Consider the following 17,312-nt stretch of genomic DNA (forward strand, 5'->3'; position numbering starts at 1 on the left):
CTCTTGAGATCTCGGTACATCTTAGTCGCTCCTGGATGAATAGAGAACATGCTAGCATGAGCCTCTCTCAGAATCTCCTGCCTCAACTCCTCATCCTTGGGCACACAGATCCGCCCATGCACCAGAATAGTACCATTAGCCGAAACCTGATACTATGAATCAACATCCTTTGAGGCATTCACCAGCCCCAAATCCTTCTCCTATGCCAACCGCACTCTGCTCAACAGATCTGCTCTATCAGCTGCAACCAAACCCAATGGCTCATGAGAAACCGCACACAAGCTCAACGCACTGATCTCCCCTACCAGAGACTCCATATCCTGCTCCTGAGCCGAAGCCGCCCGCTTCCGACTCAAGGCATCTGCAACCAAGTTAGCCTTACCAAGATGGTATGCTATCTCCAGATCATAATCCGCCACTAGCTCCATCCACCGCCTCTGCCTCAAATTCAGCTCGGGCTGAGTGAATATATACTTGAGGCTCTTATGATCTGTAAATACCTGTACCTTTGTACCATAAAGGTAAGATCTCCAAATCTTCAGGGCAAACACTAAAACACCCATCTCCAAGTCATGAGTAGGATAGTTGCCTTCATGCTTCCGTAACTGCCGCGAAGCGTAGGTAATCACCTTCCCATGCTGCATCAGAATAAACCCCAAAGNTCCCGACCCAATGATAGTACCTCTTGAGATCTCGGTACATCTTAGTCGCACCTTNCTTGAGGCTCTTATGATCTGTAAATACCTGTACCTTTGTACCATAAAGGTAAGATCTCCAAATCTTCAGGGCAAACACTAAAACACCCATCTCCAAGTCATGAGTAGGATAGTTGCCTTCATGCTTCCGTAACTGCCGCGAAGCGTAGGTAATCACCTTCCCATGCTGCATCAGAATAAACCCCAAAGAAACTCTAGATGCATCTGTATAAACCACATAGGGTTCTCCCTGCTCAGGCAAAGCCAACACTGGCGCAGTAGTCAACATCTCCTTCAGGCTTGCATAGCCCTCCTCACACTCCTGTGACCAAACAAAAGGAACATCCTTCCCTGTTAACTTAGTAATAGGACGTGCTCTGCTCGCAAACCCCTGCACAAATCTCCTGTAGTAGCCTGCCAAACCCAGAAAACTCCGGATCTATAGAAACCCCGTTTGCAGACACAATATGACCTAGAAAGCCCATCTCGCGCTGCCAAAAACTGCACTTGCTCAACTTAGCAAACAACTTCTGCTCCCGCAGCTTCTCCATAACTGCCCTCAAATGCACTGCATGCTCCTCAGGACTCTTAGAATAAACCAGAATATTGTCGATGAAAATGATGACAAATACATCCAGAAACTCCTGAAACACACTTTTCATCAATCTCATAAACGCTGCTGGTGCGTTAGTTAACCCGAAAGGCATCACCACAAACTCATAATGCCCATACCTCGTCCAGAATGCAGTCTTCCTCACATCTGCCTCAGCTATCGGTATCTGATGATAACCCGACGCCAGATCTACCTTGGAGAACCAAGTAGCACCCCTCAACTGATCCAACAACTCATCAATCCTAGGAAGAGGGTACTTGTTCTTCACAGTGACCCGGTTCAACCCCCGGTAATCAATACACAACCGGAAACTCCCATCCTTCTTCTTGACAAACAGCACCGGTGCTCCCCACGGTGATCCACTTGGACGGATAAATCCCTTACTCAACAAATCCTCTAGCTGCTTCTTTAGCTCTGCCATCTCTGCTGGAGCCATTCTGTAAGGAGCCTTGGATAAAGGCATCGTCCCTGGTTCCAGTTCAATCGTAAAAGGATCAGACCGAGTTGGTGGTAACCCCTGCAACGACTGGAACACATTCTCAAGCTCCTCTACAACTGGAATACCGCTAACCGTAGACTTCCCCACTGACTCTGGCATACATATGGTAACCAAATAAGCCTCACGGCCCTTCTCGATCATCTTCCCAGCCTGAATGGCCGATATCACGAGACTCCCCAAAGTCGGTCTAATACCCTGAAAAACCAACTTCCCTCCTGGACGCTCAAACTCCACTCTACCCCGATAGCAATCCAAATGCACCATGTGCCGGTGCAAGCAATCCTTCCTGAGAATAACATCATACAACACCATTGGACTGATAAGCNTGCTCAACTTAGCAAACAACTTCTGCTCCCGCAGCTTCTCCATAACTGCCCTCAAATGCACTGCATGCTCCTCAGGACTCTTAGAATAAACCAGAATATTGTCGATGAAAATGATGACAANTCGTCCAATAACCCTTAGGAACTTGCCTCCCGCAACTCTGACAACTCCTTACATTCTCCGGGATCCCCTCTGATCCCCGCGCTCTCTGCACACTCCGGAGTAATGAAGCTATGAGAAGCTCCAGAATCAAACATAACATGGGACTTAACCCGCCCACCAACATNGTTAACCCGAAAGGCATCACCACAAACTCATAATGCCCATACCTCGTCCAGAATGCAGTCTTCCTCACATCTGCCTCAGCTATCGGTATCTGATGATAACCCGACGCCAGATCTACCTTGGAGAACCAAGTAGCACCCCTCAACTGATCCAACAACTCATCAATCCTAGGAAGAGGGTACTTGTTCTTCACAGTGACCCGGTTCAACCCCCGGTAATCAATACACAACCGGAAACTCCCATCCTTCTTCTTGACAAACAGCACCGGTGCTCCCCACGATGATCCACTTGGACGGATAAATCCCTTACTCAACAAATCCTCTAGCTGCTTCTTTAGCTCTGCCATCTCTGCTGGAGCCATTCTGTAAGGAGCCTTGGATAAAGGCATCGTCCCTGGTTCCAGTTCAATCGTAAAAGGATCAGACCGAGTTGGTGGTAACCCCTGCAACGACTGGAACACATTCTCAAGCTCCTCTACAACTGGAATACCGCTAACCGTAGACTTCCCCACTGACTCTGGCATACATATGGTAACCAAATAAGCCTCACGGCCCTTCTCGATCATCTTCCCAGCCTGAATGGCCGATATCACGAGACTCCCCAAAGTCGGTCTAATACCCTGAAAAACCAACTTCCCTCCTGGACGCTCAAACTCCACTCTACCCCGATAGCAATCCAAATGCACCATGTGCCGGTGCAAGCAATCCTTCCTGAGAATAACATCATACAACACCATTGGACTGATAAGCAAATCCGCTGGCCACGACTCCCCTGCGATCTGAATATCAATTCCTTTGACTCGTCCAATAACCCTTAGGAACTTGCCTCCCGCAACTCTGACAACTCCTTACATTCTCCGGGATCCCCTCTGATCCCCGCGCTCTCTGCACACTCCGGAGTAATGAAGCTATGAGAAGCTCCAGAATCAAACATAACATGGGACTTAACCCGCCCACCAACATGGTCTCTACACAAACCTCATGTGTTGAGAACCTAACACTTTATCACAGGGAAACATAAAATCTGAACTTACTATGAATTCATAAAGATAACGTACCAGAAATTATACATGTGATCGCCCCATCATTGGTTCCACCAGTCTCTATAGTCGTGTAAGCCTGTGGCCCTNCAATACACAACCGGAAACTCCCATCCTTCTTCTTGACAAACAGCACCGGTGCTGCCCACGATGATCCACTTGGACGGATAAATCCCTTACTCAACAAATCCTCTAGCTGCTTCTTTAGCTCTGCCATCTCTGCTGGAGCCATTCTGTAAGGAGCCTTGGATAACGGCATCGTCCCTGGTTCCAGTTCAATCGTAAAAGGATCAGACCGAGTTGGTGGTAACCCCTGCAACGACTGGAACACATTCTCAAGCTCCTCTACAACTGGAATACCGCTAACCGTAGACTTCCCCACTGACTCTGGCATACATATGGTAACCAAATAAGCCTCACGGCCCTTCTCGATCATCTTCCCAGCCTGAATGGCCGATATCACGAGACTCCCCAAAGTCGGTCTAATACCCTGAAAAACCAACTTCCCTCCTGGACGCTCAAACTCCACTCTACCCCGATAGCAATCCAAATGCACCATGTGCCGGTGCAAGCAATCCTTCCTGAGAATAACATCATACAACACCATTGGACTGATAAGCAAATCCGCTGGCCACGACTCCCCTGCGATCTGAATATCAATTCCTTTGACTCGTCCAATAACCCTTAGGAACTTGCCTCCCGCAACTCTGACAACTCCTTACATTCTCCGGGATCCCCTCTGATCCCCGCGCTCTCTGCACACTCCGGAGTAATGAAGCTATGAGAAGCTCCAGAATCAAACATAACATGGGACTTAACCCGCCCACCAACATGGTCTCTACACAAACCTCATGTGTTGAGAACCTAACACTTTATCACAGGGAAACATAAAATCTGAACTTACTATGAATTCATAAAGATAACGTACCAGAAATTATACATGTGATCGCCCCATCATTGGTTCCACCAGTCTCTATAGTCGTGTAAGCCTGTGGCCCTTGCTCAATCTGTGCCACCTGCTGCCCTCCAGGCTGCACCTGCTGCAACGCCGCCACTCCCACCGGCTGCAACTTGGGACACATGGGCCTGATATGCCCCGGCTCCCANTTTAGCTCTGCCATCTCTGCTGGAGCCATTCTGTAAGGAGCCTTGGATAAAGGCATCGTCCCTGGTTCCAGTTCAATCGTAAAAGGATCAGACCGAGTTGGTGGTAACCCCTGCAACGACTGGAACACATTCTCAAGCTCCTCTACAACTGGAATACCGCTAACCGTAGACTTCCCCACTGACTCTGGCATACATATGGTAACCAAATAAGCCTCACGGCCCTTCTCGATCATCTTCCCAGCCTGAATGGCCGATATCACGAGACTCCCCAAAGTCGGTCTAATACCCTGAAAAACCAACTTCCCTCCTGGACGCTCAAACTCCACTCTACCCCGATAGCAATCCAAATGCACCATGTGCCGGTGCAAGCAATCCTTCCTGAGAATAACATCATACAACACCATTGGACTGATAAGCAAATCCGCTGGCCACGACTCCCCTGCGATCTGAATATCAATTCCTTTGACTCGTCCAATAACCCTTAGGAACTTGCCTCCCGCAACTCTGACAACTCCTTACATTCTCCGGGATCCCCTCTGATCCCCGCGCTCTCTGCACACTCCGGAGTAATGAAGCTATGAGAAGCTCCAGAATCAAACATAACATGGGACTTAACCCGCCCACCAACATGGTCTCTACACAAACCTCATGTGTTGAGAACCTAACACTTTATCACAGGGAAACATAAAATCTGAACTTACTATGAATTCATAAAGATAACGTACCAGAAATTATACATGTGATCGCCCCATCATTGGTTCCACCAGTCTCTATAGTCGTGTAAGCCTGTGGCCCTTGCTCAATCTGTGCCACCTGCTGCCCTCCAGGCTGCACCTGCTGCAACGCCGCCACTCCCACCGGCTGCAACTTGGGACACATGGGCCTGATATGCCCCGGCTCCCAGCAATGATAGCACACACGAACCCCTGCCGTCGGAGCACTCCTCTTGGGACAACTAGCAATCCTATGATCCTTGCTCCCAACCCCGAAGCAACTCCCACCACTCGGCCTCTGCGTAGCCTCCCACCTCCTCTTGGTTCCCTGCGTAGGCTTACCACCCCTGCTAGAACCACCCTGCTGCTGAGCCCTACTAGGCTGAACTGCTGGACTAACCGCCACTAACTGTGCCCGGATGTCCTCCTCAATCCTTGTTGCAGTCTCAACCAGCTCTGCACACGTAGCATAACTCCGCCCTCTACAGTGAACCCTCAAATAGTCACGTAGGGACCTCAAAAACCTCCAGATCTGAGCCTTCTCAGACTCTATATCCCGACCCCCATACCTCAGAAGTCGACTGAACTCCAAGTCAAGCTCCCGCACTGACCGGGTTCCCTGAGCTAGCTGAAGGAACTGCACCTCCAACCTATCTAGTGCCTCTCTAGGGAAATACTTGCGGTTGAACTCCAAGACGAAGTCAGCCCAAGACATCTCCCTCTGCACTCTCCTGGCTGCCACATAACTCCACCATAACTGGGCATCACCAGTCAAATGGTGGACCCCAATGTCCACCCAAAATTCTTCAGGACATCTCAGAGTACGGAAGTTACGTTCCACACTCGTTCTCCACGCCTCTGCAGCGGTAGGATCTGTACTTCCCGAAAACCGCTTGGTACGAATACGACCCATCTCTGTTAGCATGCTGATATAACGAGAATGGACCCCCACATCCGCAGCCACTGGCTGCCGCTCCTCCGCCACCACTGGTGGCACTACCTAAGCCTGAGCCGGTGCCACTGGCGGCAACCGCTCTAACAACTGTGCCAGCAAACCCGCAAGGTCGACACCCGAGACTCCAACCACTAGGACACCCGCATCTGGGGCCCTAACATCACCGGCTACTGGAGCATCAACACCGCCCTCTCCGGCCACACTCACGGAATCCCCCTGGACACCTTGCGACTCACCAACACCCTCTGTTACACACTCTAGTCCTCGGTCTCACTAACCACTGGGACTCTGCCCCTACCCCGACCAAGTCCGCGTCCACGACCACGTCCAGCAACAGCACCGCCGCTAACCATCTGCACTACCATGAACAGAAGGCTAAGCACACAATTATACATATCACAGAAACATAAACTCACCGTGGAATCACACAGTAGGGCTCGAAGAGGATGTTCTAGGACTCCATGCCACACACAATTGACTAACTCACATAATCAATCAAGACATGCAATCCCAAACATCACAACAAAACCTAGTGAACCCAAACCTAGAACCGTAAGGGCTCTGATATCAAACTAAACGACCCGACCCATTTTTTTAAAAAATTAAAAATAATAATAATAATCTACAACTAGTATTCCCATACCCACTAGCCACCTAACCACAATCACAACCAACATCGGAATACTCAATGCCAATATCCAATAAATAATTAACCAATCTTAAACCATAACAACAATCCAATAATCAAACAACAGGAAACATGAAACCGGCAACCTAACAATGTTTCTAAGNCGGCTACTGGAGCATCAACACCGCCCCCTCCGGCCACACTCACGGAATCACCCTGGACACCCTGCGACTCGCCAACACCCTCTGCACTATGGTCCTCGATCTCACTAACCACTGGGACTCTGCCCCTACCACGACCACGTCCGCGTCCACGACCACGACTAGCAACAGCACCCCCTCTAGCCATCTGCACTACCATGAACAGAAGACTAAGCAAACAATTTATTCTATAACACAGAAACATAACTCACCGTGGAATCACACATTAGGCTCGAAGAGGATGTTCTAGGACTCCATGCCACACACAATTGACTAACTCACATAATCAATCAAGACATGCAATCCCAAACATCACAACAAAACCTAGTGAACCCAAACCTAGAACCGTAAGGGCTCTGATATCAAACTAAACGACCCGACCCATTTTTTTAAAAAATTAAAAATAATAATAATAATCTACAACTAGTATTCCCATACCCACTAGCCACCTAACCACAATCACAACCAACATCGGAATACTCAATGCCAATATCCAATAAATAATTAACCAATCTTAAACCATAACAACAATCCAATAATCAAACAACAGGAAACATGAAACCGGCAACCTAACAATGTTTCTAAGGACTCAACTCTAGCAACCTAGCAACACCAGACAACATACAATCGAGTCCCTAGAACATCTTCCTCTTCATCGCCTTGATTCCACGATCACACTTTGCCTTTACCTGCACCACAAACACATATTGAGATGCGTGAGTATTTGATAAACACTCAGTGAGGCAATCCTCCCATCTACTGGGCTATACACACAAGCAACAGTGATTCCAATGCTCCCAACAAACAACAAACAAAACATACAAACCAGGAAATCAAACATGTCTCGCTGGAAGGGAGGTGTTGACCGACACCAGCCAAGCCGGAAACATCCTTAGAAACATGTAGCAACCAATCCCCAGCAAGAAAACACACAAAAGAACAACACACAAACAAGAACAAGGAAATCAAAGGCTTAGATTAGCCATGGTCATGTACTCACCTCTTTGTAGGAAGATTTGGACCAACAAAAACGAATCCTACACTCCCAGCAACCTTCTAACACGTTCCTGGCCCTAGATCCTCACTCCCACAACAAGAACTCACCAAAAACACCTTGAAATCTCACAAACTCTCTCAAGAACCTTTAGAAACTGTTTTCTCCTCTTTCTCTCACTCTCAAACGGCGTAAGACAGCAAAAACACGACCCTATGTCATTTTCCCCCTTTTAAACCTCGGTTCAATGGTTTTTTCTAAACCAAACCGGTCCAAATCGATAATTAAATCGAACTGGTCGAACCAGAGAATGTTGGTGTCGACTGACACCACAATGGTGTCGATCGACACCCATCCCAGAAAACCAATAATTGGTTCGCGGATGTTACAATTGTTTATTTTCTAATCTCCTCAATTGTATTTTTATTTTATTTTCTCTCATCCTTAATGGATACAATGGTTAGACCAACTCCAATGGATTTCTTTTTTTTTTCCTCTATAATAGAGATGTGTTTTGCTCCGATGGTTTTCTCTATTTTTTCCTCTATAAAAGAATGTTCCCAATAGATTCTATTTTTATTTTACAACTAAACCTTTTATTTTTAAAAATTACAAACTAATTCATTTTACTTTAAATTTTGTAACACTTTCATAAAATTATCTTTTGGAAATGGTAGTCTTAATATTTTAGAATAAATATTTATACGTAAAATTATATTAANTCTTAAAAAAATATTTTATTTATTTTGGTCATAAATAAAAGAAGTTAAAGATTAAGTGGACTACTTTGCAAATAAAATAGTTCACCTCTATTTATAGAGGAAAAAATAGAGTTCCTCTATAAATAGAGAAAAAAATAGCAATCTCTATTATAGAGATGAAAATAGAGTACCATTAGAGCAAAAATTACTTTATAATAGAGTACTAGATTTTAACCCGCGGTACACCGCGGGAAGATACATTTAAACTAAAATATGAAAATTATAAGCTGCATTTTTTTGTTAATTTTTGTTTAATTTATTTAGTGTTTAAAATTGTATAAGTGTATTTTGATAGTTAATATTAGGATTTAACCCGTAGTATACAGAGAAATAATTTATTTTTACATAATCATAATTTAATCAAGTTAATTAAATATGTCTAATATTTTAATATTGATAAATACTTTTAATGAATAATTTTGTACTACCAAAATAATGATATTTCAAATTTACATTAATACTAATCCAAACCCGTGAAGCTATATAACCCTGTGAATTTGAATGATAGACCAAAAATAAAATAAGAAGTATTGAACCGAGAGAAAAGTAAACAAAAAGAGGGGGGAAAATATTTATAAAGCATACAAACTTTAAAAAAGTCAGCTATTTTAGACTGTTTTCCATCAACAAAAGAACGTAGAGGTCACAATCTTATCTTTCAGTTGTGGCATGGGATGATGGGAGGCATCGGAACTGCTCCAGATTTGGTGATCACTCCATGACATCTGGACATATTTTATCACAGTTGTATATGTGCAGCTGCCAAATGAGCATAGCAAATAGGTGCATCTTTTTATGTTGCTGGTGATACTAACTTGAGAATAGGGGTCAACATTATTTATAGGTGGATATATTCAACTTATAGGTGGACATATTCAACTTAATCTCATTAATCACCACATTCAATTCTAAAATACTATAATTTTGTCCCAAATTTCTATATATAAAATCGTATAAAAACAAATTAATTAAAACAAATTAATAACTATAAAATCGCATAATATATATATGGGAATATGCCAAGTTTATATTATTAGATTAATTTTGATTGATTATAAGTCATTAATTTTTTTAATATGATTTTATATATAGAAATTCGGGACAAAATTATTGTATTTTAGAATTGAATGTGGTGATTAATTAGGAAGATAGAAAATCAAATGTAGCTGATTTATAGGCTCCTCATAAATTTATATTTAAAATCGATTATTGTAAAGAATTTGTAGAGAGATTTTAGGAGAATGAAATTTGGAAATTTTATTTCAGATTTAATAAGGAGATAAATTAGGAAATTTTTGTTTTTGTTAATGGAAAAGAGTTGAAATGATTTTTTTTGTTTTATAATTTTATTAAAGAAAATATTAAATTACAATGGCATGAGATGTAAATAATTCTCAACTTCAAGCCTTTTTTGCTAAAGTTGCTGTGAAAATAATAATATAGATAGAGACAAAAATAGAGTACCATTGGAGATGCTCTTAGGTTGAAGATATAAGAAAAAAATTTTAGTATTTTTGATTTGTTTTTTTCGTTTCAAATAAAAAAATAAAAAATTTCCAATCGCAATCGCCCGCAACCGCAAACGTTTGCTGGAAGCAGTTTTTAAAATTTAGTAATTTTAAACGATTGGAAACGATTGGAAGCAGTTCGTGTGATCTGTACCAATCGGTAGTAATCGTTACCACTGCACGGGAGGTAACGGAAGAACCAATCAACACCGTAATCAAACTCAAATTAAAACTGATGATAATTGAAATATTACACTCTGTATGTTGTAGACATCTATCATCATTTTCAGGAAATACAAAATTCGAAGAATTAACATTTTTTTATATTTGATTATCATTTGAAAACCCACATTAAATGAGGAAAATATCATCATTAAAACTCCTATGATCACGTAATTTGAAAAACAAAAGCATCGGTTAAGGAAAAAAAAGAACAAGGGTAAAAGAGGAATATTGACCATGTGATGTGCTTAAAATTCCACTGTTGGGTGGCCAAAAAAGACATTCAAATTTGTCGGATAATTTATAACTTATATATAACTGTTAAACTGTTTATAACTTATATATATATATATATATAACATTTACTTCCACAAACATTTTTTCTTTAATCTTATATTCCTTCATTGGTGTCCTGAGTTTTTACTATTGTGGATCATTGGATGTTTTGGGTGTCTGATTAAAGATCGATCTCATCGTGGGGAGGGTAAATCAAAGAAGAAGTCATCTATGAATCTGAAGTTTTCTGATTGCCGCCTTTTCTCCTTTTTTTATTGTTTGAGTTTCTAATTTCTAAAGGTAAATTCTAGTTGAGCTATAGATCGAATCAAGTTTCTATCTTTTAGTATATCTTTGCTCATTTCTTATGAGAAAATTTGTATCTTTTTTTTTCTGATTTGTGATCGTCTATAGAGTAGTGATACAGGAATTGGTCCTCTGCTGATTTGAAAAAGAATAAAAAAAAACGTTTCTTTTTTTTTCTTTTCTTTTTGAAATCATATGATATTATGATTCAAGATTCAATCTAGATTAGATTGTGTTCGATCAGATCATATATTTTTTTTTATTATATACTCTTCACAATTCAGCCAAGAAAGCTGAGTAAGAAAGATCTCAAGCCTTTAGATTTATTTGTTAGTGGCTTATTTGTTAGTGTGATCTTTGGTGAGTATACACATCCATTTGGATCTTGCATTGCTTTTACGAATCAGAAAGTCATTGCATTTTCTGGTTCAGAGGATTTTCTAAATTTAGAATCTTTTTCTTTTGGTTTCGGAACTCAATAATAGTGACTGCACTTTGAAAGAGAGCACTTTAGTCTAAAGTATATATGGTCCCCCATTCTTGCTCTATTAGGAATATTTTCTTTCTTTCTGGTCTCATTTCTTTTGAACTGAACGCTTCTGTCTGTCTGTTACAGTGCAAAATGTCACAGAAGGTTACGCCAGCAATTCAGTCACTTAAATCGATGCCGGCAGACTATAGGTTTCTTGAGAATTCTTCCGGCTCAAGTGTTTGTGTGACCGATTTGATCATTTCACCAAATGGTCACTTAAGGAATGGGGTTAATGGCACTGAAAATTCTGTTGGAGGAATGGATACTGCTACTGAGGATTCACCGTATAGCGTGCGTAGCATTCCAAATGGATCAGAGCGGTCGTCGATTGGTGATGAAGATCCTATTGTCCCCTTGCCTCAGAGTAATGATCACAGGTGGAACGACACAAGCGCATATGCTCGGAAAAAGGTATCATTAAGGTTCCTGTCTTGCAACTTTTCCTGTGGTCGATTGTTTGGTGCATGGCCAGGTTGGACTACTAGTTAGGATGAAACGTTTGAACACAATTTAGAGGACACATTCCTTTTTCGTATGTTGACGGGATTAAACTGACAAGTTTCTATTTCAGGTACTGCAATCTTGGGTCCAACTTCCAAACGGTAACTGGGAGCTGGGGAAGATTTTGAAAACTTCAGGAGAAGAGTCTGTTCTTGCCTTACCTGAGGGAAAAGTAAGTGACCTTTTTGAATTCCCTGAGGTAGATGTTGATTATTATTTTAAGTGTTTGATCGGAAACTATTTCCTACACTTTATTCAACAGGTTTTAAAAGTCAAATCAGATACTCTAGTTCCTGCAAATCCTGATATTCTTGATGGAGTAGATGATCTTATGCAACTAAGTTACTTAAATGAGCCAGCAGTGTTGTACAACCTTGAGTATAGGTACAACCAGGACATGATATATGTAAGCCGTTTGTGCTAATATACTTTATTTTTCCTGTCATGTTGACAGTCTCTTCCCTGAATTCTATATTAACATGTTACAGCCTTTACTTTTGGGTTTCTGAATTTTTTCTTTATGGTGATAGACAAAAGCAGGGCCTGTACTGGTGGCTGTGAATCCCTTCAAGGAGGTTCCTTTGTATGGAAATCGCAACATTGAGGCATACAGGAAGAGATCAAATGACAGCCCTCATGTCTATGCTATTGCAGATACAGCAATCCGTGAAATGATACGAGGTGGGATCATGTTTTTTATTTTGTCAGTTGCTTAATTAATGTATTACACTCTTAAGTTTTTAAGTCTTATCTTCTCCTGGTTTCCATTACAGATGAAGTTAACCAGTCTATCATTATCAGGTTAGTAAAAGTTTACGTGCTTCTATTTTTATATAGTGCTGGTTTGGTGGGGTTAAATCAATTAGCCAAATAGACCTGTACAGATGCATTAGTTGTGACTATGGAAACAGTGGATCTGTTGAACAAATCAGTTCTTCCACTTTGTGCATCTTGACGTGTTTTCTTATCATTATATATACTTCTTTTCATTCAGTGGTGAGAGTGGAGCAGGGAAAACTGAGACAGCAAAAATAGCAATGCAATACTTGGCTGCTCTTGGAGGTGGAAGTGGGATTGAGTATGAGATACTAAAGACTAATCCCATCTTAGAAGCATTTGGAAATGCAAAAACATTGAGAAACGATAATTCTAGTCGTTTTGTAAGCCCTCCAGTCTCCACTATGCCTTTTTTACGCTCCTTTCTACTTTCACTGTATCTGTAAAATTTCTGGGCCTTGTTTATCTCATAATATATCTTTGATGTTAAATTTGACAGGGTAAGCTGATAGAGATTCATTTTAGTGAAACAGGGAAGATTTCTGGTGCTAAAATTCAAACATGTAAGCATAATTTTGTAATTGCTGCTTTACACTGTTTGTTAATTTTTCCTTTACAACAGCTGACATAGTTTTTTTTTGTTTTTTTTTGTTTTTTCTCTTAATTTTCAAATTTTGCAGTTTTACTAGAAAAGGTAGGTTCCTCTATATTTTTTTTGCTGCTTCAATTTTCTTTATGTTGGTATATGGTTTGTTAACATTGACATGACTTCTTTTTATGTTGACACTTTAATAGTCTAGAGTGGTTCAATGTGCGGAAGGAGAAAGGTCATATCATATATTTTATCAACTTTGTGCTGGGGCTTCACCTACGCTTAAAGGTATGATCTGGATATCTGAATCCTAAAATGCGCTTTTAACAGTTCTCTTTTTAAAAAATGATTGGTGTAAATTTATCATTTTCCTCGCTAGACTTTGAAGGTCAACTGTTGTGATATAGAACTTTACATAGTTTAGATATATCGTTTATCTGACATTTTATTTCACTCATCGTTAAATCAGAGAAGCTAAGTTTGACAAGCGCAAAAGAGTATAAGTATTTGAAACAGAGCAATTGCTATTCAATTAACGGAATTGATGACGCTGAACGTTTTCACGCCGTTAAGGTATCTCCCTCATTCAGTCAAGCTTTTTCGTCTTTCTATCTCTACAGACTTGAGACATTTATTCCAACCTTTTGATTTATAAACTCTTTGACGTTTCAGGAAGCTCTAGATATTGTGCATGTTAGTAAAGAAGATCAAGAAAGTGTATTTGCAATGCTTGCTGCAGTATTGTGGCTGGGAAATGTTTCTTTCGCCATTATTGACAATGAAAATCACGTTGAACCTGAACCAGATGAAAGTATGGCTCTTCAGTCCTGAAATAGTGATACCTGCTCCTTTATAATTTATCATGCTTTTCTGTATTTTGTGTGAAAATACCACCTCTATAGTAGGCTTTTGGTTAATGGTTATTGCAAGTTTGCTGTTTAATCTTTGTGGATCATTTCATCATTTGACAGGCTTCACAATGCAAAACTAAGTAAGTGCTGTATTTGGCTTTTCTTTCAGGTTTGGAAACTGTTGCTAAATTGATTGGGTGCAACATCAATGATCTTAAGCTAGCTCTATCGAAGCGTAATATGAGAGTTAATAATGATACTATTGTACAGAAGCTAACACTATCTCAGGTGGGCCTTTTTTAGAAAGAATTCCTTGCACTTGATTCTTTGTGCGTAATTGTAATCTGAGTAGGGTTGGTTTTCCACTATGCCTTTTATTTATTTGGCTTCAAGCCTTGTTTATACTAAATTTCTTTCTTATTTGCTTTCAGGCCATTGACGCAAGAGATGCTTTAGCAAAGTCAATCTATGCCTCCCTATTTGACTGGCTGGTTGAACAGATAAACAAATCTCTTGCGGTGGGAAAGAGGAGAACGGGCAGATCCATCAGCATTCTTGATATCTATGGCTTTGAATCATTCGATGTATGCTCTTTTTAGTCTCCCTTTGCTTTTTCAAGTATGAATTTATATAAGCTACATGAGTTCTCCCAGGTCTTCGCTAATATGTATGCATCTTCTGTATTACATTTTGTATCAATGTTAATTTGGGTTGTGAATTATTATTTTAATGTTGCAGAGAAATAGTTTTGAGCAGTTCTGTATAAATTATGCAAATGAGAGATTGCAGCAACACTTCAATCGTCATCTTTTCAAGCTGGAGCAGGAGGTAAAGTTACCCCTTTCTGCTATGAGTTCTTGTAGTATATTTAACAGAGCATGGGCATGACACACACAAGCAATCGGATTCTGAAGGCTTAATATTTCTTTCTGCTTCTTCCAGGAATATATTCAGGATGGCATTGACTGGACAAGGGTTGATTTTGAGGACAATCAAGATTGTCTCAGCCTCTTTGAAAAGGTAATGTGGGAGCTACTCTCCTCTACAGTCAGAAATCATCATATGTTACATATCAGTATGTCAGTTACTCAGTATAATATCTTGTAACATTCTGGCGATAACTTCCCATCATCAAGCTGCATAGCAACTGTTGAGATATATCGTGTTGGAAAAGGTCTATTGTTATTCCAAAACATGTGTGTTTAAGACAATTAAGTTACATTTTCTGTGCAGAAACCATTAGGTCTGCTTTCTCTTCTGGATGAGGAATCCACATTTCCAAATGGCACAGATTTGACACTTGCCAACAAGCTTAAAGAACATCTAAATGATAATTCTTGCTTTAGAGGAGATCGGGGGAAGGCTTTCACAGTTGCGCATTATGCTGGAGAGGTAATAGCTCTAAAAATTCAGTGGCACCATTTTACATGATATAAAGTTGGGTTTTGTGGGTTCATTTTTGAGGTTTAGAAATCAAGAATGAATCAGTAACCTAGTTTGATTCCTTTTTGATGCTAACTTTACTTGCTGTTTCAACTTAGGTTACATATGAGACGACTGGATTTCTAGAGAAGAACCGAGATTTGTTGCATTCGGATTCTATTCAGCTTTTGTCATCTTGCTCTTGCTACCTTCCTCAGGCGTTTGCTTCTAGTATGCTCATTCATTCTGAAAAACCTGTTGTTGGTCCTTTACACAAAGCAGGTGGAGCTGATTCCCAGCGGCTGAGTGTAGCAACTAAATTTAAGGTTGGGTGATTTCCTTAAACACAGCTTGCTTCTGTAACTATCTTAAACTTTTAAAACTTGTTGTGGGTTTACTCGTCACAGCTTTCATCTCATTAACGTTTGTTGTCCCTTTCTCTTTCAAAAGGCTTCTGGTTTCTTTTGGAGGAAACATCTTATGATATCTGATTAGTGCCATGCCTGAATATATTTTTTCAGGGTCAACTTTTCCAATTGATGCAACGTCTTGGGAACACTACCCCACATTTCATTCGCTGCATAAAGCCAAACAATGTTCAGTCTCCTGGATTGTATGAGCAAGGGCTTGTCTTACAGCAGCTAAGATGTTGTGGGGTCCTAGAGGTAGTTCGAATATCTCGGTCTGGATTTCCTACGAGAATGTCTCATCATAAATTTTCCCGAAGGTAAGAACTCCATCTCTAGTTGCTGCACTTTCCTCCTCTACTTTTAGTTGCAATAATGTTGAATGGTCATTGATATTGTTTTGCTTCTCCTACTTTAGGTATGGTTTTCTTTTGCTGGAGAACATTGCAGCAAAAGATCCTCTAAGTGTTTCGGTTGCAATTCTCCATCAGTTTAACATCTTGCCAGAGATGTACCAAGTTGGCTACACAAAATTGTTTTTCAGAACTGGCCAGGTACTATAATTAGTCGTCTGATGTCTTGACTTTGAGGGACCAAAAATTAGTCATTCTTACTGCAATATGCTCGCTTCACCATTGCAGATTGGGGTTCTTGAAGATACAAGGAACCGCACTCTTCATGGCATTTTACGTCTTCAAAGCTATTTAAGAGGGCACCAAGCACGCTGTCGTATAAAAGACCTAAAAAGAGGAATCACTGTTCTTCAATCATGTAATTACCCCTTGTCTCATTGCAATATCTTGGCTTGTATATGTTATCTTCTTATAGTAGGGATATATTTTAGTTTAACTTGAGCTATGGATTCCTCATACATCCTTCTGTTCAGTTGTTCGTGGAGAAAAGATTAGAAAGGAATACACGGAGTTACTGCAGAGGCATCGAGCTTCTGCTGCTATTCAAAGCAATGTTAAGAGAAGGATTTCTAGGCGACAATATAAAGCCACAGTTGATGCATCTGTTGTAATACAATCAGGTAAGGAAGGGTTCATTAATTCTCATCACTGAAACAAATTAAACCTCAAAATGTATTTTTTTTTTTTTTTTT

At 40.8% G+C, this 17,312-nt stretch overlaps 1 protein-coding gene across 1 annotated transcript in view; it reads left to right on the forward strand.

Annotated features, from left to right (window-relative positions):
• Positions 10,910 to 17,312, forward strand: part of LOC104744013 (myosin-3-like) — a 7,984-nt gene continuing 1,581 nt past the window's right edge. The window contains exons 1-22 of the mRNA XM_010465044.1: positions 10,910 to 11,119; positions 11,742 to 12,068; positions 12,229 to 12,330; positions 12,421 to 12,564; positions 12,689 to 12,839; positions 12,932 to 12,959; positions 13,153 to 13,318; positions 13,435 to 13,498; positions 13,616 to 13,629; positions 13,731 to 13,815; positions 13,997 to 14,100; positions 14,200 to 14,338; positions 14,548 to 14,666; positions 14,810 to 14,962; positions 15,117 to 15,206; positions 15,321 to 15,398; positions 15,612 to 15,770; positions 15,920 to 16,126; positions 16,322 to 16,527; positions 16,626 to 16,761; positions 16,849 to 16,978; positions 17,094 to 17,240. Of these exons, the coding sequence (XP_010463346.1) occupies positions 11,748 to 12,068; positions 12,229 to 12,330; positions 12,421 to 12,564; positions 12,689 to 12,839; positions 12,932 to 12,959; positions 13,153 to 13,318; positions 13,435 to 13,498; positions 13,616 to 13,629; positions 13,731 to 13,815; positions 13,997 to 14,100; positions 14,200 to 14,338; positions 14,548 to 14,666; positions 14,810 to 14,962; positions 15,117 to 15,206; positions 15,321 to 15,398; positions 15,612 to 15,770; positions 15,920 to 16,126; positions 16,322 to 16,527; positions 16,626 to 16,761; positions 16,849 to 16,978; positions 17,094 to 17,240 (2,743 nt within the window). The 5' untranslated portion in view covers positions 10,910 to 11,119; positions 11,742 to 11,747. The remainder of the gene's footprint in view (positions 11,120 to 11,741; positions 12,069 to 12,228; positions 12,331 to 12,420; positions 12,565 to 12,688; positions 12,840 to 12,931; positions 12,960 to 13,152; positions 13,319 to 13,434; positions 13,499 to 13,615; positions 13,630 to 13,730; positions 13,816 to 13,996; positions 14,101 to 14,199; positions 14,339 to 14,547; positions 14,667 to 14,809; positions 14,963 to 15,116; positions 15,207 to 15,320; positions 15,399 to 15,611; positions 15,771 to 15,919; positions 16,127 to 16,321; positions 16,528 to 16,625; positions 16,762 to 16,848; positions 16,979 to 17,093; positions 17,241 to 17,312) is intronic.

This window comes from Camelina sativa, chromosome 14, assembly GCF_000633955.1.
Source record: "Camelina sativa cultivar DH55 chromosome 14, Cs, whole genome shotgun sequence".
NCBI lineage: Eukaryota > Viridiplantae > Streptophyta > Magnoliopsida > Brassicales > Brassicaceae > Camelina > Camelina sativa.